The sequence below is a fragment of the Mercenaria mercenaria genome, chromosome 12 (genome assembly GCF_021730395.1).
Source record: "Mercenaria mercenaria strain notata chromosome 12, MADL_Memer_1, whole genome shotgun sequence".
NCBI lineage: Eukaryota > Metazoa > Mollusca > Bivalvia > Venerida > Veneridae > Mercenaria > Mercenaria mercenaria.
Genome location: NC_069372.1, coordinates 55,738,615 through 55,763,921, shown reverse-complemented (window position 1 = coordinate 55,763,921; position 25,307 = coordinate 55,738,615). Strand labels below are relative to the sequence as shown.

Genomic DNA, 25,307 nt, shown 5'->3' with positions numbered 1-25,307 from the left:
AATCTACATTAAATGACGTGTAGGATAGCGTTATAAAAAACCTGTGGGTACTCCACGATGTTATCCTAAGATGGTGTAAAGTATTTCAAATACACCTCTTTTTTCCGTAAATGGACGGTCACTAGTCCCATGATGTTTAACAAATGATAAAACCCGAACTGCGTGAAATGTTCAGAATGTAAATCGGGTGAAGTAAGCGCTCTATGTACAGAGTTTGATTTCAGAAATACATTTTGCGATGAATCACGTATATTTTTAAATGATTTAAAATAAATATAGAATAAAAAGGTTATCTAGGGCCTAACATTGATTTCTATGTTATATGACTTAATATTACTGTACAGTCAGCTTAAACATAATGATATGTTTTGATGCTTTGCCTAATATTTTTGCAACTTCGCATATTGTATTCCTGGACGATTTTGATTAACAAAACAACTAATAAAGAAACTACAAAAGTATATAAATATGACATACCTGAGAGGGTGATATGAAATATGTCCACCTCGAGAAATATGACGACTATATTTGTATTCCGAGGGGTTAAACATTTTTCATATCATCTCCCCAGGAACACAATTTAAATTTTATCAATTTGAAACCAAAAGATAATTGATCTAAATATTTCAACTAAAAATACTAAATGCAAACATTTCAGAGATGTATAATTATATATACCTTTGGTAAATAATTGATTAGCCCTTAGAAAATGGTGAAAAGATCTTCGCAGCTGGCACATTGTGCTTAATTATTAGGATAGGTGTTTTGTCATTTTGCAGGCTTTTCTGTGGGTAACACTGTCAAATCTCATACCAAAGGCATATGGGTTTTGTGTATGAAACATCCAACGCAAACTGGCCAAGTGCTTGCACTTCTCGATACAGCTGGTCTCTCTGATGCTGAAAGTGTAAAGTTTAACTATTATTATCATTATAATACGGTCAATTGAAATACGCCATAGGTAAACAGAACGTCGTTCCGTGGTTGAAGCAGAATCACAATGCACAAGGGCCCATGACATATTATTGTTTGCTAACAACGTGGTCAGTCTCTTCGAGCTGACGTTTCTGCCATAAATTAGAAAACACTTTAATTTGGTGAAATGGTAAATGGGTGTCTTTATTCCCAGACATTGTCTTTCATGTAGGTTAGCAAATATCTTTACTTTTAAGTAGGGATGGCAACGAATATTCGAACATTCGAATATTCGTTCATTACACGAATATTCGAATACTGTTTCACTATTCGAATATTCGGAAAAAAATATAAGATCATAAAAAAATCCAAATGAAAGTACCGAAATGTTCGTTCATCTAATTTGTCAAAACCTGCCGCACAAAAATGGCTTCTGTGTTTGGCAGACGTGTCATTTTGTATATTAGCGTGCCGAGATTGTACATCGCTATGTAGACGACCGTGTACCCTTTGTTTACCTTTAGAAAATTTTAATTGGTCACAAATTGGTGTAAATTTGTTACTACTCGTGTTGTTTTCGATAGGTGCGAACCGTGTGTAATTAAAAATAATTCAGATTTCAATCAAAGTCGATAAAAGATGTATTTGAGAGTAAAGAAAAATGCCGACAAGTGTAGAAACAAAGGCAAATTTAATGCATATTATTTTGTTACGTAGATCGGATTTTCCAACTGATAAAACATCTAATTTGATTGAAAATATTACGCGAATCTAATGTGAAAATTCAAGCAATGCCTCCAGCCGTTTTGAAGAACGTCACGCGATCATCCGATAAGAAGTCGGCTACGTGTAATATTTTTGGGGAGAACCTTACTTACGTGAGGGCTATATCCCTGTAAGAAAACTATACAAAACCTATATAAATTATACTTAATTAAATGAAGATATCGAACATCTTATATTCCAAAAGATAAACAAGCGATGAGAACGATTTGTCAGTCTTAATTCGTCAATATCTAGACAACTTCCGGTGGAAACGAAAGTAGAATTAATGTAGGTCGTAGGGTATGATAAACAGATAATAAGATTTTGAGTTGATTTGTTGATCAGTTGATGACCGAATATTCGAATATTCGTTCGGAAGAATGACCGAATATTCGAATACCAAAAATGCTATTCGTTGCCATCCCTACTTTTAAGATGTGCCCACTTCCTATTAGAAGGTTAAAAACAACGATAACAAGTATTGCAGTTACAGCAGACGTGTAATTAAAAGCAGATATGTCAGTCGAAGTGAAAAATGTTTCATGTTAATGCTTCAATGCAGATCGCTACAATATTTAATCATATCAGGAAATTTCTTACCTATTTTGTAATAGAAATGTGATTCTATGGTATACATTTCAATATCATATAAACTTTAGTATTCAGAAAATTTAAATTTGAATTCAAATATTGCATTGCATGAATATCTAAATGTTATCAAAGATAATATTCATTTTGCAATATTACTAGACGAGAAGTGGCAATGATATCCAGATATTTTGCCTGACCGTTTTGCTGTGCAGTACATTAATCTACAACATGGTTGGAGTTTTGAACAAAGATACTTTAGAGAAGATAACGTATCCTTTCTATAGAATAACCATTGATACATTTAAAAAAAAACTCAGTCAGTTCCATAAAACGACGATACAAATAAGAGAACTGTCAAAATATTGTTAACAATAGGATATTGTGATACAATCCGTGAAATCAGTCACATCCATTTCGTCATTTCGCGAGTCTTCCAAAATTAGAATTTTGTCGCAAATACAATATTAGGGGAGAAGAAATGGGGTCCCTTAGAGTGGTTAAAGTTCCTGTTTTAACATTTTTGCTTTTTCATTGATGTGTTATATAGTTCCCCTTTTTGTGATTAACATAAACGAACAAAAATATAACTAACAGGCTAGAAACTGCCAATTTTATTGCAGCTATATAATCATCAAACTTGTACTTTTCTAAAATATTTTTTGCGATCTCTATGATTGTAAAATATTGTATGAAATGTCCTGGGTATCAGTTTTCTTTCGCATCTGTCCTCTTCCATGAACGTCCTGTTCTTTAGTATTTCTGTCCTCGTTTCTCTGTAGCTATTTAGTGTTTACATCTTCTTTCATATTCCTTTTAATCAGTTTTCTGAACGTGATATGTGTGATGATTATCGGTCTCCTGAAAGTTTTCAATTTAGAAAGGCCATAAAATGGCGCAAGTTGTTATACTGAAGATATCTTACGACAGAATGGTCCAGAGAAAACAGTTTGGCTTGATGAAGCATTTCACTACAACGCAAATTGTAATGATGGCCATCAATATTTTTCTAAACATACTCAGTGAGACTACTTTCCGATTTCAAAATTATTACTGCGTGCAGCACAGAATTCTTCAGTAAGTCAAAAGGTCGCAGAACAGAGGAGGCATTGTAACACAATTTTGTTATCGTTTTCTATCGGTTATAGATAAAATGAATCCATTTTCTAACTGCCCCAAAGTTCGTCAATCTTTCAATAGGAGGGTTTTTCAACCGCTGCATTTGTTCACTACACTGCCATATATCCCAACAACATGAATAAGTAGTTGGTCCAAGAGAAAAGATCAGGACGCTTATGGAAGAACCTTTCCCGGTCTATAACAAATGAACGGACTAAGTCTTAGGTCATATTTTATACTTTACTGGTAAAATAAAATTATAACATTTCAAATATGAACATGATATATTTTTTTTAAATGCTCTGATCCCAGGCAGTGTTATGATGTTAATCGTTGTTGATTGTAAATGAATGGAAAATGTTTTCAGAAAAAATTATGAGGGTGATGTTCATACGTTGTATCAAGCAGTCTTTTCTAATTGAAAAATAGTGATCGACAAATCAAGCGCAGGGAATTGTCCACTGAGGTGGTTAAGGCTTTAAAAAAACTTTATTTGTACAGTACATCCTCTCCAGAGCGGCCCTCTCTTAAGCAAAAACCTCTCTATGACAACATCATCAAAATTTCCCTAAACTGAAATATACTATTAAATTTACCGCTCCAGAACAACAACCTCTACATAGCAGTCAATATTTGTATCTCCCAAAGGATGTTGCTCTACGGAGGTTGTACTGTATTTTTTTTTTTTTTTTTTTTTTTTTGGCTTTATATAAACCGACTGTTTATCTATGTTACATTTAAAAAATTAAGAATGAAATTACATATTTTTGCTTCATTTCATGCGACTAATCAAATTTGTTATGTAACATTGGTTTGAAGCTTGGAAAACTCCGTTGGCTTAGTGGTTAATGTAACCGACATCCAATCAATCCCTTATCTCCGTATGATCGAAACCTCTCTTTAGAATAGAATCCATTCTTGAGAGAAGCCAATGGCTGCTCTAATAAGGTGTCTTTTTATTTCCGAAATTAAACACGGATGTTGGTTGATTTCATTGAACGCCCTCTTTTCGTTTTTGAGTCGGCTAAACGCTTTCAAGCGTTTGACGAGTCCTTGCTATCGCCCGATTTCTCATTCTTATTAAATGGCCTCACAACACAGCGAAGTGATGTAGTTCCAGTAGATTGTCTCTAATTTCAAAGAGTTCATTGATCGAATGAAGTTCAGTTATGTCAATCCTATTTGTTATGACCAATATACGATGTAATCTGTCAAATTTATGACTTGTAATTGTGCAATACTCGGATAAAGCCACGTATTTTCTTCCGCGGTAACTCATTAAGCATAAACACGCGTAACGATTATGCGGGATTTGGTAATACATTTGCGCATATGAATATGGTGACGATGTTCACAAATTCAAATAAAAACTGCATATTAACTTATTAGCCAAATTATCCATTTGTTACCTTGTCCGTTTCAAAAAAATAATCTTTAAAATCATTGCGCAAATAACAAATTTATTGCGCTGTGCATTTTATGAATTGCGCAGGCTTACCAAGCTTGCGTAACATCCAGCGAAAGACAAAATATAGTTCCAGAATATACTGCTAGTATTTTATTGAGTCGGGTACCTCTGAAAGCATTGGAATGTCTCTTATCAAAGAGTTTACCGGATCGATGAAATTAAATTATGACAGGTTTATTTTAAATGACCCGAATAAGATATGTGCAGTACGTTAATTCTTCCGCGAGACTTCGCGGATAACTACATTCTGGACACTTGTCGGCGAACCTGTTTATAACAACGCTTCTACGACTTTGCTTGGGTTGAATTTTGCAGTCAGTAAGCGGATAATTATCGGGAGAAGAAGCTCTTACTGGTTTGTTTAATTACTACTGATATTAAAAAATGATTTTATTACTTATTTTTCGAGAAATAAACAAATCGGCGAAACATTAAATTGTATTTTCTTGTAGTTTTTGAAATCGAAATTGGTAGCTAGTCCGAGTAACTTCCCTTAGTTTCGAATGCGCAATTTTCCTGTCAGTGTAAACATTCATGACACTACATGTTGACACTCAGCAACATTTACATATCTCTAAACGCAAAAGTAAGTATACTTTAAATTCACATCACTTATAATATGATTGAACAATACCTAAAATATGATACGGTTATCGCCATGCCCGTTATCTGTAAAATACCTGAATAGTTCTTTCATTCATCCGTTACAAATTGTATGTGGCAATCCGCGCTGTAAAATTTTAATATATAAATTGTCATATTCAAATTTTATCATGTGCGAATATATACCAGCCGATAATTGCCAATTTTGGCAATGCCGGAGGCAAATGTTCACTGGAAAAATATACATAGTCATGGGCAGTATCTTAGTGTCAGCTGTCAAATTGTAGTTTGTACTTTCAACATTTTTTATTTCTGCGAACCACTCTTCAATTTTAGAGAAATATATTGGGTTTAAATACTTGTATAATGTCAATCAAAGTTTTACTAGGCATCGACTTAATGTTCATTTCATTTATTGTAACAAAATCTGTTTAGTTGGGGAAAAAAACTAAAAACAAACTGAAACTGGACTATACTACCAGTACATCAATCATTAGCCGACTCTCAGGCCCTTCAGTCCTTTGATTTTGTCCTTTCTTTTCGTCGTTGTTTAGCCCGGAAAATACGAAAAATCACCTTTATTGTCGCAGGAAACGCTAAAAAACAATATGACGACAACTGTTACCCAACGATTACGACACATTAGGTCCTTTCGTCATTTTGCCCACGAAACAACGGAATTACGTTAAATTAAAAAAAAAAACACGTCTTATTTTCGCTGTTTCGTCTTTCAGTATGTATGCGCAGTGCAAACATGTATTTTTCACTGTAGGATGTTGAACTGTGAGCTCTTTGAAGTTACAGACGGTTTGAAAAGTGCCATCTCCATCTGGTTTTGGAATAATAACCTCTGCAGTAAGTATTACGAGTATTATATGTAATACCGTTAATCTGAGTGATAAGTTTATGTATCAGAAATGCGTTGACCATTTTCATGTAGTGCAAGAATGCCTTAACTATTTCAAAATCCAAAACAGAGGATCAAGGAATTGAGAATTATCTGTAGTGATCTACAACAATCAGACCGAGATCAAGCTGTTTCTTTTTAATACTTCATTTCATTCAAAATTTTAACATTAAACAAATTAATTAACGAATTAAACAAAATGATAGGAGCATAACTCTGCAAATGAAAATGCTTTGTACCACAAAACACACATGAATTACTTCTTTATTTAATAATCTTTATTAGATTTTGATTTAATATGTTAATATCTTCAGCAGCATGTACAGATTGACCACTTTTAGAAAAGATCTCATCAGTAGCACGTTTTCTAAAAGTCTTACCGGAATGTTGGTATACTTTTACTTGAATGAGATTATAAGGAAAATGCCATTGATCTACGAAACTTTAGAAAAAATAGAGGGTCATGATGACGTTATAGCGTTGACCTGACTCAGATGGGTATATGATTTCAATGAACTTGGAGTACTACATGCCAAAAATCTGAGCTCTAATTCTTCAGGTTTTAGACAAGAAGATTTAAAAAAAAAAACCTTACATGGGTAAAGCAATTGACAGGGCCGATTGGACCCAAGAAGAACGCTTTGAACAAATGACCATTAAAGAAAGCTACATGTCGAATGCATAAGCACAATGCCTTAAGAGTTTTTCAGTCTGTTTTGTATACATCTAAGGGGCTTGCACTTTTGGAGAAGAATAATTTTAAATATTTCCTTTGTGAATGAATGGAGTTCTTCGAACAGCTTTGGTAGACGATTATGTAAGGAATATCCAATCCAAGTTTCATCAACTTCAGCAGTTTGGTTTCAGAAATGTCGTTTGAAGAAAAGTGTTGACTGATGGCCGTGTCATTATTACTATCGAAGTTATGCGCATATGTACCGGAAGGAAAACAACAAAAGGCGTTTAGTCATCTGTCGTCTTTTCGTTGAAGTTAAGGCGCCGTTATCGGCGTGTCGTATCTATCGTCATTTCGTTGTGTTGCTCTGACATTTCATTTCTTTTGTTTATGCAGAACGAAAAGACGACATTTGAATAAAGGCCACCATAATAACCTTATTCTGTCGTGGTTTTTCGCTGCCCATTCTCGCAACAATCTGTATATTTGCAGTGTTATAGAAAGATGCCGATCAATTTATAATTACTTTACATTTGTCGAAATTGTTGAACCCTTAACCTGATGAAGTTTTATATCAGCACTGGCAGACAATATAGAAACATTTAATGACATCGGCATAGGCAGTGGTAAGAAGATCGATACGGTGCGACTTGTTACACCAAAATTAATTTTGTGCGTAAGAGACTTCTTTCTTCCATTTGATAACAATGACACACCTGATGAGTACTTCGAAAAGTGCCTGTCAAGTACTGGTGAGAGCAATAAAAGCACCATGTGCATCAACAAGTTCTTCTCCAATCGAAAATGTTTTACTATTTGTCAACCGGCTATGGGAGAACAACTTGTACAACTAGAACATTTCAAAGACCACAAACTTCCTGAAAATTTCTTGCAGGATGTTGAAAAGCTGAAGAAATGTGTATATTCAAGTGCTCCCAAGCGTCTTCTAATGAATAGGACAGTAGACGGTTCAAGTAAATATTAATTTTAAGAAACAATCTTAACTTATATCAAATAAGATTTTATTAAATTCTGCTAATTTGACTTTGTCCAGAAATGAAACATTTAAAGTGGGCTAAAAGCTATTGGTTAATACACATATGATCTTTGATGCAAATAGCACTCCACATTTTTATCACGGAGGAAGTATGTCAGATGTAAGCACTGCAGTCATTACAATACTTTTAGGAGAATATGTGGATTGTTTAGTACCACCAGCTATGTATAAAACTCTTCAGAATATTTACTGCATTTGCCTTCTGTTTGCTGTTTAATGGAAATAATATACTGTTTATTACATACTCAAATATATACTTCTAGATATACTGAGACAAAACTGGCAGTTATCATTGTGTATTTCAAATTTATTGTATTATCATCTAGTGTTTGCAGCGATTTTGCGATCGTACGTGCAGGCGTTGAGAAAAGGACATGTATTAAATGTCGAAGATGCCTACACACAAGCGGCATCACAACACAACCAAATGGTACTGAATAAAGTGAAAGAAAGCATTCAGTCTGATATTATTGATATACATTTGCCTGTACCAAAGAAAGAAGATCTTCAGCGCATGCTATTCAAAGTGCAGAAGAAAGCATTACGAATGTTTCGAAATGGGGCTTTTCCTTATGAAGCAAGCATAGGCGAGGAAAACATCGAGGTAATACCTACATATAGCCGTGTTTTATATCGGTTGAATTAAGAGTAAAACATGTCGCAATAAGCGTATACCTAAGCAAAAGTTACATTATATCTTTTTAAACAATCCTGATGTACAAAGCCAAAGCTATGCTACCATAACCTCCCCCCCCCCCGTTAGCATAACATCTGTATGTTCTTAAAGATATACATACAATCATTTAATTAAATATCTTATTTATATTTGATTTAGATATCCATACATGACCATCGAAAACATTAATTATTTCTCTCTCGTGGTGAATGAAATAGTTTATTTCAGTATTTAACATACTTTTGTTAATATTGTTAACAAAGTTGTAAACAACTTATAAATGCCTTACCATATTACTCTATTTGAAATCTTGAAACGAATAAATGCTTTCGTCAAAAACCAAATCGTGACATATGGCAGTTCTGTACGTATTAGTAATATATTTTCTGCAATTTAGAATTCGAGTTAAACATTGATACAATAACTTCGAAACATTATTATGTACTAAAAAAGAAATTCAAACAAGACAGAAATATTCATGTGATTGCTGTATTGCTAAGAAACATAAAGAAACAATTGGGGTTCGAGCAACATTTCCTGAAGAGATTCTATTGGAGACCCCGGTTTTCAAAACATGTTTGCTTACAGAATACAATGTAAAACATGTAGACTATAAGATAAGCTAGGGTCTTTTTTATGCTAAAAGGAATTATTTCAGATGCAGACGTTCCACTTATAACATTAAACAAAAGCCTCTTGTACCAGATTACACAAACTTTGATTTATTATTATTTCTTATTCGTATTAGGGACAAAGGTTTTATTAAGCCATTAAGACGAGACTTTCGGTATTACAAACGTGCAGAACTAACGTAAAAATCCCAGAAAGAAACAATAACATTTATGATCGCTCATTTTCTTTTGTTGTTGTAGAAAGTTCAGAAAAAGTTCTTGACACAGTTACAAATTCTTATTCAAGTTTGCACTTACAAATGTGCGTTATCGTTCAATAAACATGCAAAATCCCTAGAGAAAAGCGAAACGATACGATATTACCATGTAGCTTTCAAATTCACTTGTTGTTATTACTGAGAGGTACCCTTTTTATACTTTCTTTGCTTCTTTTTAACTCTTCATTTACGTACTGCGTTGTCCTTCCGTTCAAGACCAGATCTATGAAATTATTTGGAGCTATATAGATCTGGTTTAATATATTTGAATAAAACATGTTACAAATGTTAACTGCTGTAGGGAAATTTTAAATGCCACCAGAAAGTTTTCGTCAGATTGTAAAAGTAAGACAAGAGTTATGGCCCTTTGTACATACATTATATTTTGTATTATTCATTTTTTGCCCGTCTTTAGACATATTTCAGACATGGATGAAAGGATTTGATTAAAACAAGGTTAAAATGTGATTCTTTTTTGCGTTATATAAAGTACATAGATAGTCCCTTTCCTGTCCGTCTTGAGTCCTATCTCAGACATGGTTCAATGGATTTCAGTAATGTTAAATGCAGTAGGGAAATAAGGCCCTGCAAGTTTCAGACAAACAGAAATTTGGAGAAAAACAAAATTTATGGCCTTTTGTACCTACATATATATTACATCAATTTTGCTTTTATTCCATTTTCTGTCCGTCCGAAGTCATAAATTCAGACATGGATTGAAGGATTTTAATAAAATATCGTTATAATATTAATTGTAAGAGGGAAATGTGGCCCTGCAAGATTCAGTGAAGTTGTTTCAGGAACATATGAGTTATTACAATATAGGCCATTTCTTTGCAAATTGAATGTCATTTTCAGATGGGATATTGTGACCAAGCTTAGTATAAATATAGCCTTCTTGGAAACTGTTGCATGGTATGAGTTTTGGCCACTGGGGTTAAGGTCAATGTCACTATTGCTAAAAAAAGAAAAAAACCGTTTCTGTTCAATAACTTCAGTAATAAATTGGGTATTGTGTCCATACTTGGATTTAGGAAGCGTGCATGGAGATGTATATTTAGTTGCTAAGGTCAAGGTCAAGAATCAAATTACGAAAAATAGAAACTGGTTTTTCTCATGTTAATTTCAGTTAGGAATGAGGTAAGCAGACCATACGTGGTAAACAGGTAGCTTTCATTGAGACCAATTTTTGTTTGTCTTCATTTTTGGTGGCTTGAGTCAGTGTCATTGTTACTAAATATAAAAAACAATTTTCGATCAATACCTTTGAGTAGACAGCTTTCAAAAAGACTATAATCCGATTGCATTTAAGTGTTTTTGCAGGAACAGAATGCTTCTTCAAGGATAAACCTGTGTGCCTTTTGGCAGGGGATACCAACACTGATATTTTAATCAGTACATTGTGTTTTTACAAGTCGTGGACACCGTTTAAAATAAGTGCATTTTGAGATGACTTGTTGGCTTTTCCTTGTATAAGAACAGCAGAAAATATTTTAAATACATAGACAAACTTTCAAATAATTATCTTTTTTATCATTCCAATTTATTAGATACTGTTGCTTAATGTTTTTATATCTTTGTTATATGTTTTAATGTAAGTCACGTGTAAGTTTTAGGAAATGTTTGCACATATTTTTTTCAACCCGTATATAACTAAATGTGATATTTGTATTTTTATTGTGCATATGATCTCATGCCTGAATACTTCTATCTACCCATGCATACTTTTATATAAAACGCCGCTCTACGGGATGGTAGTGGGATGTTAGTCACATTATATGCCGAACTTTTTTAAATTAAAAAAATACTGAAGGCATCCTTAAAAATAAAATCTGCATTCTTGTGTATAAAACTTATTTTTGTTATTGGTATTTTATAATGATGCTCTTGTATTTATGGTTATTATTACAACTCTTTTTTTCAAGCAAAATTGATTAATGAAGAAATGAAGAATCTAGGAGAAGTTCTACACACTCATTAGTGCTAAAATGCTACAAAAAAAAACTAGTATTATAAAAAATAACATTGAAAACATTTCACGTTATGTTTATGTTGCATTCAAATGGTATATACTATATTTTACAAGTACTGCCTTCTAGAATGGTCGATATGAAGATTTATCGACCTGAAAAATGTCATATTGACAGATGGTGTAGCTAGAAGCTGGTTTCACTCTTTCCAGGTTGATAAATCCTCATATTCACCGAACATAAAAAGCAGCAATTGCTTTATCATTAAGTCAAACAACTCATAGGATATTTGGAAAAAATACGAACATTTGCAGCGACTGGTTATTTTTTATATATACTAAACAGATCTTTTCTATAATTTGACAATACACGCCATATTGTTAACTGTAAATATTATTTATGAACATTCTCACAAGTTTAGAAAATGTGTTGGTTATAACACAAATTAAAATGTAATAGCCCATTTTCATTCATTCATTTTACGATCGTTACCTTATTTAAACACATATAAAGGTATTGATATTGCAAGCACAGGCCTGAGATTCAGGCAGGAAAAGCATGACAAAACAAAACAGACTCATTATTCTGCCTTATATTAGAAACAAATTGATATTAATGTAGTCTGGTAAATTAGATAGATACACCTATGCAGCCTTGTAAAACATATTTGCTCGTATAATGCGAACAAAGCATTCCTGTGTATTCTTGTAAACTTTTAGAAATGGGTAGATGTTTTGAAATGAATACAATGATAATTTTGCAATAAACGAACTTGGTCACGTTATGGGAGAACTTTGTGCAGGCAGCCGTTTTGCTCAGTCACTTGACCGCTCGGCGTGAAAGCGACTGTAAATGTTTTGCTCATCCTGTGATATTTGGCACCCAACATGGGACCATGACATACTTGCTTAGATAGTCTTGTTATATTTTCTGGCCCTTTGTGATCATTGTGAACATTCAGATTTGTTATAAAAGGATTTTCCTAAGCTTGTGCAAGGGATGTTGCACATTTCATTATCCCTCAGGAACAGACGTAATCAAACCGAGTCTGCTGTTATGTTATTAGAAAGCGTTCAAAGCGTTCTATGCTTTCAAAGGATCTTTTTGTACATTTTACTTACGACGCTTCAAATATTATTTATCGCCGGAATTTGAGAACGAATTTCCAATTCTTTGAGGTGTATGTCGTGGTACGGACGTGGTCGCGTTAAGGAAGAATATGTGTCAGGCAGGCGGCTGGTTAACTCAGTAGGCAGAGCACTCGCCCTTTAATGGAGGGGTCAAGGCTTCGGGCCCTGGACTAACTGCACATGGTTCTAGCCTTATGGCAGGCAGTTCAAACGTATCAGATGTGCTGTTAATAGTATTAAAGGTATTTTCAAAACAGCAACAGAGCGTTAGAAGTTCCTAGTTATATTAGACTTGCGTTTTACAATAGTTTGTACAATGTAAGTTTTCATTCTGATTTAAGGAGGAGGTCCTAGCTATATGGACTGAAGTCAGGTCAGATAATAAAAGATGTATACAGGACATATGTTTTGACAAACTGTCCTCCCTGTACAGCATATATATGGACAGTGAAAACATGTACAAAACAGAAGGCGGATACAAGAATTTCAAGTCGGGCCTTCATGTAATAGAAGATGTTTTCTTTCGCATAATGAAAGAATATGATTATGACGAGGTTAGTACATTTTAATAAAACTACCTATGAAACGTAATAGCAGCTATGCTACAGCAAAATGACTCTGCAATTGTTTGTGCATTTTCATGACCTAGGCATTTGAGCAAATGAAAAAGTATTACGCTTGGCGATCATATGTCTGTAACTTTACTAGTGCACTACATTAATTTATCAAATAGTCACTAAATCTTTAAGGTAGTTCTTCACTTTTATTAAATGGAAGTTACGTTTGACAACTGATAGAACTGATGAACAATATGTCAAAATAGTGACTATAATAAGCAGCAAAGTAAGGGCTAAATTGATATTTAGAAAATTTTGAAGAATTAGACACAAGGATTTATACATTTGATTTAGCCATATGAATGAGAAATGGACAATCTATAACTATGAAAAGTTTCCTTAAAGTATATATTGTGCAACTTTCTCATGATGCCAAAATGCCATCAGATGTACGACTGTCCTATAGAAGCCATTGTGATATTTGTTCGGAAGACCAATATTTCTAAACCGGTCTAACAAAGTATCAAGTACACGACTCTATATTTTTATTAGATAACTTCTCTTAGGATGTAGTAATGCTTTGTAAAGATACGGTTTAATGAAATTCTACTTTGTTTCAAACGTGCGGAACGATTTATATAACGTACCATTTTAAGAAATTGTCTGTGGGTCCGAAACAGGAATATGGCAAATTATAAATTAAAATATGATCAATCTTCAATTGGGAGAACGGCTGATTAGTACCAACAGTGGTACAGAGCAACTAACCGATACTTGATGAAAATTAATGCATAAGTATTAAATTAACCTAGTTAATGATAATCTAAGCTAGTAAAAATAACTGTTAATAATAACTACGAGATTTATAAGCATTAAAACTTGCATATTCAAAACATATTAGTTCCTATTACTTTTGAATTCGTCTACAAAACATTTTAATATCGATTAAATTTAGATGATGTTTTTTCAATGTCACCGTTGTCCAAATTATTTCATACATTGAAACTGTTGTCAGTTCGTATATTAATACACACAACACTTCGATTAAGTGGTTTCTAATCCTTACGACAAAAACAGTGTTTGATGTGTCTGAATGAAAGGAAACGCCTTCAACTTCAACTGTCTACTCCGAACAATCGCCTAACGATTATGACTGGCAGGCGCTTTCAGGAAACAGTGTTTTTTTTCAAAAATGTTACGTGCAAAGTTAAAAAGATACAAGACCTAAAGTATGCAATAATTAAAAACTGTTACAGTAGATTATAGTATTAGAGAGGGTGCGAGTCCAGCCCGCTGACAAATGTCTGCAAACTGGGGCTGGACTGGATATTTGTTGGTAAACTGTTACACAGCCTGATAGTCCTGGGGAAAAAGGAATTCGCATGGTACAATGTTTTGGACTGGGGAATTAAGTAGTTTAAATTTCGTGCCTGTGTGAGATGATGATGGTCCACAGCCACTAATTCATTTCTTATCTAATAGAACATAATCAGTAAGGAATAATTTCTTCTTTGTTCTATGATCTTCAAATTAAATTCTGTTAACATATCTGAAACGCTACTGGTATACTGGTAATCATTAAAAACATAGCGGGCTTTGTACCCTTTCTACTTTATAAGTGAGATTTGACAGGGGTGCCGGACTGTGAAACAATACTCGATCTGGGGCGGACATAGTTTCTATAGACCGTTTCTTTAACCTCTCTGTTAGTAGTTTTTACATTCCTTTTGATGAAGCGGAGAGTATTACTGGCCTTGGATATTATGTTATTTATATGATTTGACCATTACTTAAGGTAACACCAAAATATTTTGCATGATGATTGTACTGAAGTTGGACATTATGTAGAGTGTAAGGATACGAGGAGTGTTCGATATGAATTGCTTATTGTCATCTAGCTCGATATCCACGTTGGGCACGATAAAAACCAATACCTACCTGTATAGGGTTATTCAATACCTACACAACGGTGTATAAATGTACATGTTAGACTAAGTGTAAGACATAAAATTTGCCATTTGAATACACGCAATCATTGACCACTGTAGTAAAAATGGTTGGTAGAAGCGTCGACAAGAAAGATGAAATACGGGCTTACATCAACGCTCGCTCAAAACTTGGTTGTTATTTGAAGCAGCTGATGACTGAACTTTCTACTGCTTATGGACCTTCTTGTGTGTCTTATGACACAGTTCGGTGGTGGAAAAAGAAGTTTGAGTCTGGTGTAGAGTCCATCAAAAATGCACCGAAATCAGGTAGGCCAAAATCTGCATCTAGTAAAGAAATCGTTTCCAAAATAAAGGAAATCATTGAAGGAGATGCCAGATTTACAGTTCATGATATTGCACGAAAGGTAGGCATATCACTATCAACGGTTCACCTTATTTTGAAGAATCATTTGAAAGTCAGAAAGATTTCTGCTAGATGGGTGCCACATCTGTTGTCTGATGAGCAAAAGAGGCAACGGGTTAAAGTGGCCAAAAAGCTGCTTCGAATGTTTCCAAAATATGACAAAAAGCAGTTTGCCAATGTCGTCACAGGTGATGAAACCTGGGTCCATTATTTTGAGCCCGTCAGAAAGGTTAGCAATAAGACCTGGGCCACTAAACACAGCAAACGCCCAATAATTGCCAAACGTTCTTTGAGTGCAAAGAAGGTTTTGTATGCAATCTTCTTCTCTGGCGAAGGAGTCGCAATAAAAGTGCCGGTGAAAAAGGGCAAAAGCATCACCGGAAAGTACTACAAAGACGTAGTGCTGAAGAAACTGAAAAAGTATTATCAGAAACGACGCCCTGCCACTGGTTTTAAACATGTCCGTCTTCTACATGACAATGCCCCCGCTCATACCTCCGCAATAGTTACGGCGTTTTGAAGAAAGAAAAAGTAACTGTTTTGCCTCACCGCCGTATTCCCTAGACCTTGCCCCATGTGATTTCTTTTTGTTTCCGAAATTGAAATCATTCCTTGCTGGGCGGAAATACCAGTCCCGACAGGCACTTGGATCTGCCATTCATCAGTACCTTATTACTGTGCCCAAATCAGCGTACCGTGAAACCTTCAAGAAGTGGATACATCGGCTGAAACTTTGCATTTCTAGCCACGGGGAGTACTTCGAGGGCATGAAATGAGCCCTTTTGGGCTAACTTGAAATTTGTAGTCTCCAGATAGAAATAAGCAATTCATTTCGAACATCCCTCGTATATGATAGAATTTCTTTTACGGTGCACGCTTAGAACTTCGCATTTATCGGGATTAAATTCCATTGACCATTCTTTTCCCATTTTTCTTAACAGTAGAAGTCTTGCTGTAAGCTTTCTGCGGAGGGTTTGGATGATAAAATGCTATTTATTATATACCTACAAATTTGTTGTCTGCAGTACAGCCTGGTATTTCAATAATGCAATTAACGTATTCAACTAAAATATGTAATTATGGGACTACTTGCTTTAACTGTGGCGTCAAATATGACATCAGAATGACATAATGATTGAGTCTTGAAGTTTCATGCGTTAAAACGTTCACCGTTTCAAACGAGTTTTTAGTCTTATGTGTCCAAAATTATAGTAAAGTTTTGCTGATATAACACTAGAAACAAGTATACATATGTATTAATAAAAGGGTCGTTAAAGCAGTACCTCGATCTGCAGTGATGCATTCTGCTCTCGAGAAGTGAATTTCTATACGAATCAAAAGACTTGTTTTTATCACCAAAGTACACTTTTTACCCAAGTACAATTAAAGAGATATTAACAGGAAACAGATTATGCTTGCTTGCTTGTTTTCGGTTTCACGCCGTTTCTGAATTGTGTAACAGCAGGCAGTTAATCTAACCAGAGTTCCTTGAGTCTGCACCAGTACAAGTTTGTTCTCCTCAAGTGATTGCAAACTTCCCCACATGTTTCAGAGATGGAGGACGAATGATTTCAGACACACTGTCTTTTATCAAATCGCCAAGGAGAACATGTTCCTCGCCCAAGAAATGAACTCACGACCCAGCGATCCGTAGATCTGTGCTCACCCTATTGAGCTAAGCGGGCGGGCATGAGACAACGTGTTGAATGTGACGTGATATGATACTTTATCCTACCTTCATGCAAAATAAAGGCAAAAATCAAGGGGTCAGATAAATTTTGCTTTATCTGGTCAGTGACTAAATAAAGCTTGGCGGACTACTTTTTGGATTTTTTTTTAAAACGACGCCATCTTGTTTTTGAGAATAACTGCTAAAAGACATATTTATGCAATGATTTTCCTAAACGCGCTTTTATTAGGTATGTGAGACCATCACAAATGTATAGTGTATGCATACCGTACTTGCAATTACTACAAAAAGTTTTTATAACGGAAACGCTCGGAGAAAGGGAAAGTGACTCATGTATAGCGTTTGTTCAGAATTTTAGCTTTCTACTCGTCAATCTAGGAATATATTGCATCTGTAATGGAGTGTTATTAAATAAAATCATCGAGGAAACGGTTTGCCTATTCGTTTTGTCAAGCGGCGATATGGCGTATATATAAGTCACGTCAATCGTTTGCTTGGTGAGGATGGGCAATCCGACATTCAACTGAACTTCGGACAAAACTTCACTTGGCAGCAAATTAAAATTATTCTTTAATAATGTTCAGCAGAACAGAGAAGTCAGACACAAAGCAGAACAAGGTTAGCCTTTGTTTTTCGGCTCTAATTTTATAATATTTTTATTTTAAATACCTGTTTGTGTAATGGTGGGGCGTATTAATTTCTGTGCAAGACAGACTCAGATCTAGTTGGTGGTAAATTTTGAATTTTAATTAAAGAATGATTTTAGATCAGAAGGTAGGATAAATAGAACATTAGGTTACTGTCTTATAAATTTAAATTTATTAAGTTCGTCTACGAAAAAATATAAGTCTCGGCAGAGCCTCGACTTTTATATTTTCTCCGACTCACTTAATAAATTTAAATTTATAAGACAGTAACCTAATATTCTCTATTTATACTGCATTGTTTATTCCGGAAATAGGCTTTCTTGAATACATACTATGGTAATAGCCCTGTCTGTATTAAGTATAAAGAAATAGTTCAGAAGTACGTGTTTTGGTTTAGCGCCGTTTTTCAACGTCATTTCAGTTGCGTAACGATGGGCAGTTAACCAAACCGATGTTTCTGTATTTTTCACCGGTACTTATCTGTTTTCTGCAATTTACAGAAAACTTCCGCATGAATAAGAGATAGCGCATTAAATGAATTCAAACAGAATGTCATTTAATCAAATCGTAACTGAGAATACACGCCTCACCCGGGGTTCGGACTTACGACCCCGTGATATTCAAATCTCGCTCTCCCCGTTGAGCTAAACGGGCGTGTTTAAAAAGCAAGTAATGCATTAAGTTTAGGAAAATTATTTGCACGAGATTTTGTAGCATGATACAACGGTGCGGTAGGGCTCAAAATGAGTCTGACATTTTGACGCCATTTGCGATGTCAGTTTCATATGATTTGCTGAATATATGATATATGATGTATGAAGTTGAATATATATACTTGTTAGTTTCGGTAAGATTACATGTCAGAAGATATATTTCTTTAACTTATGAAATTCAGCAGATCAAAGTTATGCAAGTCTTTGACTTTTCACAGAACATTTTTGTTGAGCCCGCTTGCGGTGAGCTCGACTAAGTCGCCACTTTTGGCGTTTCGGTGTATGTGCGTGCGTGCGTGCGTCCGTCCGTCCGATTTTGTCTGGATCATAACTTTAACATGCATGAACCAATCTTGTTTATTTTTGGCAAGAATGTTAACCTTAATGAGAAGGAGTGTCAAGTGCAAACCCCATGTCCCTATCTTAAAGGTCAAGGTTACAGTCGGAGGTCAAAGGTCAAATTGAAGTTTGTCCGGAGCATTTTTCTTAATGCATGGTGGGATTTAGATGTAATTTTGCATGCAAATTTACCATTATAAGACGGATTCGCAAGAACCAGGCCCCTAGGTCTAAGGCCAAGGTCACACTTAGAGGTCAAAGGTCAGATACAAGAATGACTTTGTCCGGAGCATTTCTTTTTTCATGCATAGAGGGATTTTGATGTAACTTGGCACAATTGTTCACCATCATGAGACGGAGTGTCATGCGCAAGAACCTAGAATTACTTCCCTTTGTTGTTACTATAAATAGCTTATATTGTAACTTTTTTATTACTGGACGTAGGAAAAACCAAAGACCACTTTTCTGTAGTACTACATGCATGTTACATCCAATTGTGAAGTGTATTATGACCTATCTATACTGGTAAGGATTTTTGTGTGGACTTAGAATGTCGTGTGCAACTCATAGTCCTTATGACAGCTGGCGGGCCCGACATGTTGTCCGTGGGCATCTTGTTCTTAATTTCGGATAACCGCAAAAGACTCTTTCTCATTTACATTATGTAATATTATTCATTTCATGGAGAGAAGGGTATTATTAGAACCCCAAGTTGTCTGAATTATGTCTATGAATATAGTCAAAAATAGTTCGGCTATGGTAGAAATTTATCTATGGTTTTGTTTACGTTTCATAATACGAAATTTATATGACATTCTATAACATTTTCAAAACTGTTGCAGCTGATGGAAGCAGTTAAACGCTTCAAAGAGAAGAAAAAACACGTCATGATGGAAATTTATCAGACTGACACGGAATTGACACAGAGAAGAAAAATAGGTAAGACATTATCTATAACCGAACAGTCAAACCAGGTTAAATGAGAGCATACTTGTCGTTTTTACTTGCAGATTAAAACACTGCAAATGTATAAATTGAGAGCTCAAAATAATGATAGATTGTCTTGAGGCACATATTGTATAATTATAATAGTTTGATAAAAAATAAAGTTTGTTTCATTTATTATTACTGCATAAACTCTCACAATCTAAAAACAAAATCAAACGACATTCTCTAAAGGAGTAATATATGTCATAAACCCTTTTTTAAGATCAAATGCGCAAGGAAATGGATAAAAAGCTTACAATTCAACTCGATCAACTGCGTGTGGAGAAAGAGAATCACAGATACTTGATCGAAGAAGAAAGTAGACGTAGAGGTAAATTGAATACGCGAATTTAGGCAAGCTGCTTTACAAATACTATACGCATGATCATGCTGTCCTGTGCAGACAGAATCTTTTTAATACTATTTAAAAGACATGTTTCATACAGTTTCGAGGCCTAACAAGATATACAAGTACGAAAGTTGCTGCAAGATGCTGCAAAAGGAAACTCGGCGCCAAACGAAGCAGTGTAGAACAGGAGCTAAAATAACGATTTTTGGTGTCTTTGTTGTATACCCTAGGAAACAGACAGTCTGATGTGGTTTCATGAATGTTGGAGAATGTTGCCTTTGTGTTCCTTTATTTGTTTGTTTTGTCCTTGTGTATTTGCTTTATGTTTGTGTGTTGGTCGTGTGGGCGTTCGAGTGCTTGGATTACCTTTGGGGAGGCTGCCTTTTTAGAACGTGGCTTTCCCTGTTGGATATTCATCCTTGTTTTTGTAGTGTGAGCAGGATATTTGTATTTAGTGGCTACTTTATGACTGATCATAACCCATATGCGAAATTGACCTTGATAAATTATTCTAAGTTTCGGTATATTGACTGAAATGTATTGTGTGTACACACAAGGTTGTTCTTAAATTCAGTCTTGTGACGTAGTTGTTCATCCGAAATGACTGAGTTTCAAACTTAGCTAAGATGTTATCAATACCATTATTTACCAATCGTTGAGCTAGTTGCAAATAGGCTATTTGCGCTGTGCGATTTACAAAACGCGCAGATTGGTTATTAGCACATAACATTTGCGAAGCTTCTGTCAATATTATTACGCAAACGGTAATTAATACAACACACTGAACAAAATATTCGGATAAGCTTACATTTCAAATAATACTGGTAAACCATCAGTATGAGCTTGAGAGATGCACATTCAAATGTTTTAGACTTCATGGAAAAACACGCTCATCAAAACTATTCATTTCTGGCACATTCATCAAACTAAAAAGGAAAGAGATTTTCCACGTGATGTCCGACAAATTTTCTTCTGCTCTTTGATTTCTTTCCTGCTTCTTTTCTTCTTATGAAACTTATTTTTCTCGTTTGTGTTTTTTAATCCAATGCCTTTATTATAGGCCAATTCAGACATTGAAAAATAAAAATTTGAAATTTTGCAAATCGAAAGGATAAAGGCGTGATTTACGACATACATTGCACTCACAAAATGCCATCACAAAAAATCCGCGCCTACAGCGCGGATAATAAAGGAATCCTTTATATGGATAGAATGCGTGAGAGGTAATAAAATGAGTAACACCCATCACACCCGAGCACCGTCTCAATCGAAACTCAAATATACATAAAATTGAATAGAAATATATAACACCCAAGTCCACATAAATACAATGAGACGTTTTACGGCTGCTACGCGGCACTTATTGCCTGGTGTTGTGATAGATAATAAAATCTACACGAAGAGTCTTTGGAAGCATAAAATGCAACCTAGCAAACGTATAGCAAAGTCGGCTTTATTGAGTCTGTTTATGAAAGATAATGGAATGTTCATCAACACTTAGACCCCTAGCATCGGCTTAAATAGAACTCTGGCATGAATGAAAACTGTATAAACCTCAGGATACCACAGGACCAAAACTATCACTACACCAAGTCCAACTACGGAGATACTTGTAAGACTGTTGTGATAGTTGGTACAATACATAATAAGATTCTAACTTCTGCCGGACTATAAATCAAACAAAGCAAATATTCGTTAAACTGATGAAATTGCCTAACACGATATAAGTTAATATAAGTTGATATATGTATATGTATAACACTGAAAGAATTTCAAAACATATATTTAATTTAAAAGCGGCTCACATATTTTAGGCAAAATTTTTCTCTCAAAATACATGTACAAATAGTACTACGTAAATGACCAGTGGTATATACAATCTGTGAAAATATTGCTGGAAATGAACATTTTTAACAAGTTCACCGAAACTGTGGTTCAGTAGTTGTAAATTAAACAAAACATATTCAATTTTAAAGGATACGATTTTTTTTATTATCCTCTCTTAATTGTTTTAATACATGTAACAACTGCTTGTTTCGTAAATCGGCGCTTGTTTATTTCCAGCCGAAATGGAACGAACATTACGACAGAAATACTTGGAATTTGAGAAAGAAAAGAAAAACTTCATGCAGACATTTGAATACAATCAATACCAAGACTTGCGTAAGTAACTTGGATAGAGCTTTGGTTCGCTTGAATACTTTTCTTTTCCAAAGAATTAAATCTGGACACAAGTATAGAAAATATCTGACCAAAAGAGAGGTTACTCTATCACTGTAATTCTTATCTATGTCCACACGTAAATCCACTAGTGGTGTTTCTGTTTTTTTCTTGTTTTCTTTTGCTGAAAGGTATAGAAGTAAAGAAAAGAGGAACCCCCTCGGTAGCCTAGAAGTAGAGCGCCCGCTTCGAGTGCTGGATGTCGAGGGTTCGTTCCCTGGCCGCGTCATTCCAAAGACGTAAAAAATTGTACTGGTAGTTTCCTCGCTTTGCACTCAGCATTAACTGGTCAGCCAAGTGTCAGTGTGTGTGTGTGTGCGCGTGCGTGCGTGCGTGCGTGCGTGCGTGCGTGCGTGCGTGTGTGTGAGAGAGAGAGAGAGAGAGATGTGTGTTTGTTACTTTCAGTATGATATCATAATTTGTGCTTGTTGTCTGTTCTTGCTAAAAAAAATGAAACAGCAGATTTAAGGTAAGCTTCTAAAACCATTGTAAGACAAATGTATCCATCTATTTTCTTACTTAGATGCTATTGAACAAGATATAGAAGATCGACTCCAAAAAAGATATGAGAAAGAGCATCGAAGGCATAAACAGGAACAGGAAAAACGTTTGAAAGAAGAACGAGACAAAATGGAGAAGTTCTATGCTGATCAAACAGAAACGATGAGAAAAGCCATGAAAAGGAACAGATGCAGCATATCCTAAACTCACTGTAAAATACATGATTATTTAATTTAAGAATTATTATACATGCACAAAATGTAAGATGCTAACAACTGTCAATTTTGAAAAACCGTTCGAGTACCCATTTCGTCAATGTGTATCACCAATTTTTATGCTCCCAGAAGTGGGGGTGGGGGGAGCATATAGTCGCCATCTTGTCCGTCTGTCCGCCCGTCACACTTCTTGTCCGTAATATTAAAGTATTAAATTCAAATTGCATCTGATATTCCTTTCTGTTGAAAACTTTATACCGGAGTACCTCAATTTTATAATGGTTTAACTTTCAGCAGGAAAAATGAAGTATGAAAGTTAATTTATTTATTTATTTAGGTTTTACGGCGCACCAACTCAGTATAGGTTATATGGAGTCCTGTTTGGCGCCATATAACCTATACTGTTGGTGCGCCGTAAAACCCAAATAAATAAATAATTAACTTTCATACTTCATATTTCCTGCTGAAAGGCAATTTTAATCCGAAAATTTTGGTCCTACTTGGAAAAGTGAAGCCAGTGACAGATAACTCTTCTAGGACTATTTAGTTCTCTGAACAAAGTATGCATAGATTCGGATGTCTTTCCCAACAAGAGCTGTCACAGTGACTAATGGTGAAAAATGCCCACGCAGCGCCTTGACCTTTGACCTGGTGACCCCATCAGCATGTGAAGTCTGAAGGTCCTGGGTGCAGTGGTTCGCGAGTAAAGTGCCTTCATGCAAAAAGTTAACGTTGCCTTCATGCAAAAAGTTAACGTTGTGACGACAATTGAAAACTAATATGCCTACCTTCGGGGACATAAAAATATAGTTTACTTGAAGATCTATGAATAATCATTCAAGCAAAAAAGTTGAGCGTTATCTTTCATTTTCAAACAAACTAATTCAAGGACAATTTATTTATTTATTACTACCGATAATTTACAGGTATGGTATGTTTATAGGAAAAAAACATTATTCGTGAGAAAACATTTTACAAAATTCGTTTGCCAAGAGTAATCAAGGCCGCAAAATGTATGAGTTAAAAGCAGAGCGATATAAAAATGTATATTCTATGTGATGGTCACACCAAATCCATACCAAAAACTGTGCCGAAGAAGTTATTTCACTTTTTTATGACACGTGTATACAAATGTACCTAATTTGCATATTGACCGAGGCGTGCGGAATCGCATTTACCTTGCGGAATCTGCCGTTACAGAAACGTCTGTTGATATAATGCAGACGTTCCTTAGTATGAATAAAATGGTTGTGTTAGTTAAAAAGAAATATCAGTCACCTTTCGTTAGGTAATCCAAGAAAACAACGAAGCAGATGTCGCTGTCCAAAGTTCCCGTATTTACTGCACGGTGCTATGTTAAAATATTGCTAGTGTGAGATAAGCGTTTTGCACTTGATTTGCTGTTGATAATTAGGATGCGGGAACTAAACATCTCATCGTAATAGGTTTGATAAATGTAGCATTTGATATATCCCGACACGGAAGCAGAATATTCATTATTATTATTATTATACAGAGAAAAGTTAGCTGTTGTAATTCTATAAAAGAGGAAAGTAAAAATATGTAAGATGTATAAGTAGAATGCCGTTATTTAAACATGACATCCGTTTATAGGTGTTTCAAATCACTATCTCTTGGAATAAAATTGCAGTACCGTCGGTGACAAAACTGTTTAACGTTAACTTTTAATTTGCAGTTAAGCGATATATTGTAGTCGCGACATAAAATGATCCAACTTTAGCGAAGCGTTTGAGGGGTCTATGGCTGATGGTTTAAGTCTCTGACTTCAATTCACTTGCCAATTGTCGCAGTTGGATTGAAACCTCGCTTGGTACGGAACTCTTCAATGTGAGGAAGCTATCCAGCTGGCTTGTAGAAGGTCGGTGTTTCTATCCAGGTGCCAGCTCGTGCAAAAAATGATGCACGGGGGTGCACACGGGGTCTCCTCCACTACCAATATCTGGAAGCAAATAT

General features: G+C 35.0%; 1 protein-coding gene across 1 annotated transcript in view; it reads left to right on the top strand.

Annotated features, from left to right (window-relative positions):
- The window catches only part of LOC128547582 (guanylate-binding protein 5-like), a 58,368-nt gene extending 34,703 nt beyond the window's left edge, over positions 1 to 23,665 (top strand). The window contains exons 10-18 of the mRNA XM_053520590.1: positions 780 to 907; positions 2,431 to 2,540; positions 7,609 to 8,015; positions 8,425 to 8,702; positions 13,105 to 13,317; positions 19,904 to 20,000; positions 20,272 to 20,379; positions 22,462 to 22,560; positions 23,141 to 23,665. Of these exons, the coding sequence (XP_053376565.1) occupies positions 780 to 907; positions 2,431 to 2,540; positions 7,609 to 8,015; positions 8,425 to 8,702; positions 13,105 to 13,317; positions 19,904 to 20,000; positions 20,272 to 20,379; positions 22,462 to 22,560; positions 23,141 to 23,322 (1,622 nt within the window). The 3' untranslated portion in view covers positions 23,323 to 23,665. The remainder of the gene's footprint in view (positions 1 to 779; positions 908 to 2,430; positions 2,541 to 7,608; positions 8,016 to 8,424; positions 8,703 to 13,104; positions 13,318 to 19,903; positions 20,001 to 20,271; positions 20,380 to 22,461; positions 22,561 to 23,140) is intronic.
- Positions 23,666 to 25,307: the final 1,642 nt, after the last annotated feature.